The 9,107-nt window shown below is 47.0% G+C and overlaps 1 protein-coding gene across 1 annotated transcript; it reads left to right on the forward strand.

Moving 5' to 3' along the window:
* Positions 1-326: 326 nt before the first annotated feature.
* Positions 327-8,958, forward strand: LOC308177432 (cis-aconitate decarboxylase-like). Its single transcript, XM_080554705.1, has 6 exons — positions 327-411; positions 1,003-1,057; positions 3,711-3,898; positions 4,063-4,155; positions 4,443-4,648; positions 5,180-8,958. Exons 1-6 carry the CDS (start codon positions 391-393, stop codon positions 6,096-6,098), a joined length of 1,482 nt encoding a protein of 493 aa, XP_080410831.1. The 5' UTR covers positions 327-390; the 3' UTR covers positions 6,099-8,958.
* The last annotated feature ends 149 nt before the right edge of the window (positions 8,959-9,107 follow it).

Raw genomic sequence — 9,107 nt, forward strand, 5'->3', positions numbered from 1 at the left:
GTACCAGTTTTATAGTCCTCCTCTGGAGGAGGAGCCTGCAGCCAGTTGCTTCACACATTGGCACCTGTGGCATTTTGGAGACAGGAGTTTCCTTGAACTTTGTCAGTTATTGTCCTAAATCTTTTTTTTTATTTCCTGAAACCAGAGGGGTTTCCCTTCTGTTCAGCACAGAAAAACCACCCCTCCTCATCTATTCCCCCCACCCTCTCAGTCCCCAGAGGCTGATGTCATCACACTTGAAATTCAGTTGCAAAAAAAACAAAAAGCAAATTGCCTTTCAGAAGCATATATAAACCCTGACACCAAAGCACCTTTCAGACAGACACCTCTCCCATCCCTCGAATAGAGCAGTGCAGAGCTGGGCATTAAGCAGTGGGAGCAGCCACCAGAATGGTCTACTTAACTTTACAGGTAAATACTATTTTGTGTACAAAACCTATCTCTCATCTTTCCTTTCTCACTTTAAGGAGGTCGTGTCACTTTCCGGGTGGTTCCTCTAAGCAGTCAAAACTGTCGTGACATTAAACGGGAACCTATCCCAACATTAACAAAACCGGATGGTTTTCGCAGACACTTTATTGACAGTTACTAACCCCTTCCTTCCACGCCTGGTCCTTTTACACATCCCAAGGGTGTTTCACCCCGTGCCGTGGGGGGGTTGTTGTTGTTGGGATGTGCTGCGTGGGTCTTCCTCCTCCCGTCTACCTGGAGCTGGTCCTTCTCGCGGCTGTAGGAAGATTTCATGGTAGGTCTGAGAAGTCTGCGCTGCCCCTTCCACTGCACTGCTTTATTTCCCTGGCTGTTCTTGGCACCCCTGCTGGACTGAGCTTTGGAAAATATTTTTTTTTTTCTCCTTTAAATATGTAGGCTCTGAAAGTCAGCTTTATCCACTTGTTTGATCTGTGACTGTCTTCCAATGCCATGTTAGAGGCACAACCAGTAAAACGGCTCTGAAAAAGTTCAAGCAGCTTAGGTGACAAATGGTCTTTCTCTTTGCTCTAGAAATCCCAGAAGATCTTGGCAAGCTCCCGGCAAGTGCATAAAACTGCTGCTCACGGTTTGTATCTCTGCAGAACAGCATTCCCTATCTTTTTTTTTTTTTTTTTAAGAGCATCTCAAAATAATTGTGTCATTACCTATTTTTTTCTTTTTTTCTTTTTTTTTTTTTTTAAAGTAGCTGGGCTAAGCATACTGAGCTAGACTTCTCAAATTCTTGGAAGATGTGCTTAGGGGTCTTGTTATGATAATTATTGCCCTGGGTGGAAAAAGTGGTAAAAATGTTGCTTACTAGCCCTGTGCTAAAACTGTCTTTAACTGATTGAGAACCAGACTTTCCAAATTCTTACACTTTGACCATAAATTGCAGATATTTGAATTGTAGCTCTCATTACTTAGATTCTTAACTCTTTTCTCCTTACTTTCTCACATCTGATCTTGCTATTTACATTGCTTGAAGTGATTCACTGATAATTCTCCGTGTCTCACAGCTGCACAGACTCAGCTTCCCACTTCAGAGAAATCAAGCACAACTGTGCAATGCACTCACTTGGTCTGTTATAAATTGTGTCCATTAACTCCTTTTTAAATGTGTTCTTAATGCAATACGTGCAATTTGTGGCTCTTAATGAACACTTGGAACAACAGAAATAATAATAATCCATGCAAATCCAATTGCTCTTGGACAGGTTTATTAGACAGTGTTGTTTTGTGGGTTTTTTTGTTCTTTGTTTTGTTTTGTTTTTAAATAAAATTCTGCAGCGCAGCTGTCAGCAGGATAAAAACACGGCTGTCACTAAGTGTCTTTAATTGAAGGGTTAAAAAATATTGCTGATTACTGAAGTGACAAAGAGTAATCGATGATGGGAAGGAAGCAATGAACATTTTATGGGCACAGTGTGATTCAGGCAGATTTTCCTACAGCCTCTCCAATCTAGTTGGACCTCACATTCCCCCTCCTTGAGGGCGTTGGTGCTTCCATTTGCGGTCTACGGGAGATGCTCTCCACGTACACAGGGAAGGCACCGATTTTGGCAGCAGAAGGGTTTCCAAACTGCTGAGTGGTACAGATTCCTATAGAGATCCATTTCGCAGAGCTGCTGCGAGGGGTGGATTTTATTTCTGTGAGTCACAGCAATGATGACATTCTCAGCTGTGTTTACAAGTGGATTTCAGACTCCTAGGCTCTAGGTGAGTCCAAACACATTTTCAAGCAAACTGTGAGTCAGTAGGCATGACATTTACGAATGAATGCATCCTAGTGAAATTAGGGAATGGTCATTTTGTTTGATTGGGATATTTTCTGTTTAAAAAAACATAGTGTCATAAGTACCTGTTGATTTTGATGAGGTTTGCTCTAAGATGTTGGAAGAAAGTATTTTTATTTTCTTGCTTCATTCATCTTTACTGTTTTGTGTGATTGCTTTCATTTGGACGTTAGTGCTGTCTCTTATTTGTATGCATGCGTATGTCTACCCCACCACCATACACATATACATACATGGGAAATCATGCAAATACTAGATATATTGAATTTTCTAGTTTTCCTAATCTCACGTGAGCTCTCAAAATGATATTATAAACTATAGTGGATCCTAATGACTGTAACTCTATGAATTATAAATTCATCAAAACAAAAGCAATTTGTCACTGAAATAAAAATGGTCCCAAACTGGATATTTTCCACGGAATTTAAACACCTCCAAAGATTTGGAAATGGTGACTTCCAAATACAAAAGTGCCAATAGTCTGTGTTATCTGCCTAGCTCTACCTTACATAAATACAAACACTGACTTTTCCTTGGGAAGCGTGAAGTCTACCAAAAAGGTTTTTTCAGAGACAGGAAAAAACTTCCCTTCAGACACCAAGCTCAGGTGATCTTCTGGTCTAATCCCCTTCTGAAGAACACAGGCCAAAGCCTCTGATGTGCTGAGCTGAATGATGTAAGAACACACAAAGGCCTTTTTGCTTTTAATCACTAGCATCCTTCTGAGTGCGTAGGGCTTAAGAGCTTTACTGCCTGAGCCCAGACACCTCACTACCACATAGGGCTAAATTTACAGATAACTTACAGATAAATCCAGGCTTTGGGTCTAATGCTGCTTGCCAAAAGCAATGGAAGCTATAGAATGTAATTGGGGTTAAGCTTAGTTTGAGTTTTGGTTGATACACTCCCAACAGGGCTCCACTGGTAATGGGGCAGGGCACTTGCTCTGCTCCTTCTCCAGACATGGGGACATAGTTTGCATTGACACCGCCAAAAGATGGTTGCTTGAAACCCAAGAGGGGGGATGTGGCTGAGCCCTGCTTCACTTGAACCCCCTTGAAACCACCAGAAGAGCGACCCAGAGCAGTCCTTACAGCACATGACAGCTGTAGGAGCCGGGATGCACTGTGGACCTTTGGAAACCCATGGAGAAGGACAGGAGTCACACTGGTCTGCTTGCCTTGAGCACCCTGCACTGCTGATGAGGGAGGAGATGCCAATCCCCTCCCCAGCAGCATCTCTACGCTGTCTGTAAATCACAACCCATCAGCTCCCTAGGGCTGTATGAGGCTCTGTGACCCAAGGGACATGCTGGCCAGATCCTGTGCTCTCCAGCTGTCTTCTTCCTTCAGTAAATTCAGTGGGGCCAGAGGGTGAAGAGCTGCAAGCTGTCAGCACATGGCCCATGTACTTCTTACCCACTCCCCCTCTCTCTTGGTTTTGCAGTGGTGGCCAGGAGTGCTCCCGAGGAGACCGTGACCAGCAGCTTTGCCTCCTTCATCCATGCAGTTCGGCCCGAGCACTTGACCAAGACTGTCCGTTACAGAAGCAAAAGGATGATCCTCGACAGCATTGGGGTTGGCCTCATGGGCAGCACGACGCCTGTGTTCGATATTGCTCTGCAGTACTGCCGGGTAGGAACAGCCCTATTCCCCTGGGTGTCTGTGGTCCCCACAGTGACCCCACCACCACAAGCAAGGCTTTATTTCATGGATGATGTAGGACTTCTACCTTGCAGTAGGGCATCATACAATCACTCCTTCGCTCAAGGTCCTCTCCTGAATCTCCCTTTTTGCAGGAGCTGTACTCTTCAGTTGCCGTGAGCTCCGTCTATGGCAGGCCAGGCATGAAGCTCTCCCCGACACTGGCCGCGTTCACCAACGGTGTTGCGGTAAGGCAGGCTCTTCCAGGAGAAGCTCTGCTTTGTGGTGCCTTCAAAACACTAACTAGTATTGCAGGAAGCAGTTTGGTGCCTGAGAGGGGCTATGGGGGCCAAGAAGTCCTGGGTTGCTCTGCAGTCTTGCCCACTGCTTTTAGAGGGGACCAACCAAGCACCGTAGGGACCTCTGGATGACTGGGTGGATGTTGTTACAGATGTAGCCTCAGCAGTAGTAGCAAGGACCCCCTTGGCTCCTAGCCCCCTACACCAGCAAACCCTTATCTCCATTTCCCTGGCAGACTCACTCCATGGACTTTGATGACACCTGGCACCCTGCTACTCACCCATCCGGGGCTGTCCTGCCAGCTCTCCTGGCTGCTTCCCAGATGCTACCTCCAAGCACCAAACCCAATGGCCTGGATTTCCTCCTGGCATTTAACGTGGGCCTGGAAGTGCAAGGAAGGCTCATGCATTTCTCCACTGAGGCTCTCAACATTCCCAAAAGGTAAATCTCCTTTCTTTTTTTTTTTCTTTTTTTTTTTTTTCCCCCTAGTAGGCTGGTGTGAGTGACCAGGGCTAGAGGATGCTACAGCAATTCCAGTTAGAAAAACAAGCATAAGCACACAACTTGTCCCCTCTTGGTAGCTCACACAGCTCTGCAGGCTCAGGGCCACTGTGCCAAACCCTCATCACGATGACTGAGACACCACTGTGGTCCAAGAGACAACATCAACCAGGAGCTTTTGCCCTTGGGCATGTTGCATGAGGCCACCTTCTTTGTCTGGAAGGGTGAAAGACAGGGTGAGTTTAGCTGTATGGACACAAGCCATGCCACCTACTCTTAGGGAAAATTAAAAAGTGTTTTCTGAAGATGCTGGCCTCACTGTGTGGTCTCCAATGAAGTTTCAAACATATGTTTAGTTTGGCTAAATGGCTAAATGTTTAATCAGGTGAATCCCATCCACAACAGAGCCATGAGGGATTTCCACTGGCTGACTTGGCTGTTTCATGCTCATACCTGCACTTTCCCCCTTAGGTTCCACCCTCCTTCAGTGGTTGGTACCATGGGCAGTGCTGCAGCCACCGCAAAGCTGCTCTCCCTCAGCATGACGCAGTGCGCCCATGCCTTGGGCATCGCCGCCTCGCTCGCAGGGGCGCCCATGGCCAACGCCGCCACCCAGGCCAAGCCGTTGCACATCGGAAATGCCACCCGCCTGGGCTTTGAAGCAGCACTGCTGGCTGCCCGAGGGATGGAGGCTAACCCTGTCATTCTGGATGACATCCCTGGTTGCTCTGGGTTCAGCGCTTTCTACAGTGTCTACCAACCCAAGCCACTGTCCACACCAAGTGACCATCACGAGTTCCTCTTGGAGAAGCAGGATATTGCTTTCAAGCGCTTCCCAGCCCACCTGGGGATGCACTGGGTGGTGGATGCTGCCTTGTCAGTCCGGAACCTCTTCATCAACTACGCAGGGTCCTTCTCTCCCTCTTTGATCCGCACCATTGTGCTGAAGATCCCAGTGTCAAAGTACATCAACCGGCCTTTCCCCAGCTCCGAGCACCAGGCCAGGCACTCCTTCCAGTTCAATGCCTGCACAGCCCTGCTGGATGGCGAAGTGGGCCTCAGCTCCTTCACGGAGAGCAGCATCCACCGGCAGGAGCTGAGAGAGCTGCTGGACAAAGTGGTGGTGGAGCACCCTGAAGATAATGTGGCCAACTTTGACAAGATGTATGGAGAGGTGGCACTGCTCCTGCACAGCGGGGATGTCCTCACAGGCAAATGTGACACTTTCTATGGGCACTGGAGGAAGCCTCTGAGCAGAGAGTCGCTCCTGAAGAAGTTTCGATCTAATGCCTCTCACGTTCTTCCTGAAGAAAAAGTAGAAACCATCATCACTATGGTGGACAACCTGGAGAATATGTCAGATAGCTCCCAGCTGGCCTGCAGCCTGTGAAGGAACAGGGAATGGGTTCTTGAAAAGGGACTTATTCCAGTGAAACTCTGATTCCTTTCTTCATTGGTGCTTTACTATTCATTTCCAATGGCAGGAAACTTCCTACCCCTTGAAGTCAAAGTAGACGCTTTAGTATCAAAGGAGCCCATGAGGCAGGAGGTGTGTCTGTGTGAGCACTTAGTACACAGATTCAGTTTTGACTTACGTTGATTCTCAGTAGCTGAAAGGCCACTACAAATACCGAAAAATCCCATGGGAATCTATGTGAATCCTGGGGTATTATCTGGAAACTGGTCCCCCACAAGGGATAGTCTAGATATTTTTAAAGCTGAGCTCAAAGTTATTTTTGTATGGAATGCCTAATTGTTGACTCTGGGAAGAGGACATCCAACTGCAAAATGTGTGCTTTTCTTAATGCTCCTCCTGGCACTTTTTGGATCATGGTTAGGTAGTCTTTCTGTCCAGATGAAAAATCTATCAGAGTTACTGTAAGCAGCCCTGCCTGCAAAGCTCTCAGGCACAGAAGGAATTCTTTTTTTACTACTTTTCAGCAAAAGCCTTCCATTTCTGCAGCATTTGGGAAGTGGTTGTCAATTCTCTCTGTGCAAGGGATCATTCAATGACCTGTCTGTCTTTTCTGAATGAAAAGCAGTTGGTAGGTGAGGAATCGTACAGCAGCCCTACATCTATATCCCACACCTCCTGCGAGGTGATCCTAGGGCTGTGGCACACCATCCCTCTTGGCTTTGGGCAGGCCACCCCGCACCTATTTAGAGCTAGCTTGCCAGAGGCCACCTCTGTAGTCAGTGAAGAGATGGGAACCTCTGGACGGTTGGCACAAGCACGCTGTGACTTGTGTTGGGAAATTCCTGATTCTCTCCCCTGAGAGGAGAGAAAGCATAAAGAGACTGCATCTCTAAATCATCTTTCTGGCTGTGATAAAATCTGTACTTGTGCTCCTGAGCAACCACTCACTGAAAGGCTTTCTTACCCTGCATCCCTTCTGAACAGCAAGAAGGAGAACTATGCAATATTCCTCTGTGCGTTAAATACTGTGACTGCTGATCCAAAGGACCTGTTTCCAGTGTGATAATGATGTGGGTACAGAACCTGTTGGAGAATTCAGGGCTGCTTTCTGCTGGGAGATGGGTCTAGACAGGCAAGGAATGTGGGCTGGTTCCTTTTTAGCTTGCTGGTAGTGGGCTCTGCAAAGAATTTCCCAGTCAGAGCAAAAATGTTTGCCCACCTGTTGTAATCCACTCTCTCCTACTGTCTAAGCATAGTCACACTGAGTCTTTCTAAATAAAGAACTGAAGTAAATCCATTTTCCGCATAAAGATTTAATTCTACATCATGTAGGTTTCCAGTTTTAATCCAAACACATACAATACCATGGCTTTTGAATTAGAAGTGGAACACAGCAGAGGCTAGGACAGAGTGAGCTGAAGCTGAGAAGGTGACAAGGGAACTATCGCCTTTCATCTATTGGTGCTGGAGTGGGGTGGGGTGTGGGATTGAGGTGGAGGGAACATTTCATTTGGATTTGGGTTTCAGGCTACATTTTGTCCATGAGATCCAGAAACTCTTCTAAACTTGATTCATCCTACTTGCATTCCAACACTGCCAGGTTGCGATAAGGTCTTTAGCAACACTTGCTACAAGGTCATTGGATTGGGAAAGGGGGAATCCCTGTTTATCCCTGATAGTCTGAGGCAGTCTTAAATAAACCCAAATTCATGTGCCCACTGGGAAAATGTGCTCACTATACACTCAGCAAGTTTAGTAGACACCAGACCACACATTGGCAAGAGCTGCAGGAAACCTAACTTCGTAGGTTTCTCTGAGTGCGGCTCTCCTAGGTGCCATCACCCCTCTAGGAGGGAGGAAACCACTTCAAGCTTGTAGCGTTTGACATTGATCATTGTCAGTCCTTGGTCGGAGAGGGACAAGGCTCTTGTGAGGCTTGCACGATTACAAGGGCCTGTAGATCTGGTGTTGCTGCCAACATTACAAACTGCTCCCACTTTCTCATCCTGCTGTCTCAGCTATCCAGTAATGCACAATCCTGACACATTTCAGCAGAAAATGTGTAAAATAAGGGAGGGAAGGTTCAGGAATGCTGGTGGTGTACAAGCCTATCAGCTGAAGCAGTAACAGCTTTTCCAAAATATCTGGAAGCTGAAGGCATACTCGAGGGTTTTTTCTTTCATGGTATTTCATCTATAAGCCTAGGATCCTGAAAATGCCTCCAGTCTCCTACCCCAGAAAAATGTCTGACTCGTTATTTCCAGTTTCAAACAATGAATGTTTCATGTCCTTAAAAAATTAGGAGGCCTAGCCCCTTGGTAAGGAAAGTGAGGTCTTTTAAGAGCATAGGGAAAAATGGCCCCGTGGAAACTATAGGCCAGCTTGCATGACACTGAAAGTAATTCAGTAATTAATATGGTGCAAAAAAAGTTCCTAACTTCTGTCAAGTTGAATAAGAAACGAGCCATTGTCCTTCTTTCTACTGCTGTTCCAAGATAAATGATGCTTAAAATAAAATTAAGAACAGGAGACCTTTTTTCCCAAACATATTTACAGTAGGGAGCTCAGTGAGTAAAACAACACTGCCAGCGCCGAGCCAGGCAGGACACCTGTGAGCAAGCAATCAGTAAGGACAAAGCCAGGCCAAAAATGAACAGGGTAGGGCTGGAACAAGAGCCTGGGCAGGGAGAAGCCCAGGCCAGCAGAGCTAGGAGCTGGGGCCAGGCTGGTAGGAGCGAGGATGCTCGGTGGCTGTCAGCACCCTGGAGAGCGGCCGCAGAACTGGGGCCCCTGCCCAGGGGCTCCCCCTTTCCCAGGGGTCCCCTTCCCCATGGGTCCCCTCCTGTTCTGCACGTACAGGGCAAAGGCGGTGAGTTGCGGTGCCTTCTCCCGGAGGAGCACTTGTCATTCATTCCCACAAATGGTTCAAAGCGAGCTGCAAGCAGCTTTCATCCCTACCGCCAGCACTGACACAAGATTTGG

The sequence above is a fragment of the Anser brachyrhynchus genome (assembly GCF_964034855.1).
Source record: "Anser brachyrhynchus genome assembly, chromosome: 13".
Taxonomy (NCBI): domain Eukaryota; kingdom Metazoa; phylum Chordata; class Aves; order Anseriformes; family Anatidae; genus Anser; species Anser brachyrhynchus.

What these genes read in the sequence shown, in the direction of transcription:
- LOC308177432 (XM_080554705.1), top strand. Translation starts at nt 391, where the DNA reads ATGGTCTACTTAACTTTACAG. An exon ending in TGGTCTACTTAACTTTACAG is followed by an intron (nt 412 to 1,002) that starts GTAAATACTATT and finishes TCTTTGCTCTAG; the next exon opens with AAATCCCAGAAGATCTTGGC. An exon ending in GCTCTCAACATTCCCAAAAG is followed by an intron (nt 4,649 to 5,179) that starts GTAAATCTCCTT and finishes TTTCCCCCTTAG; the next exon opens with GTTCCACCCTCCTTCAGTGG.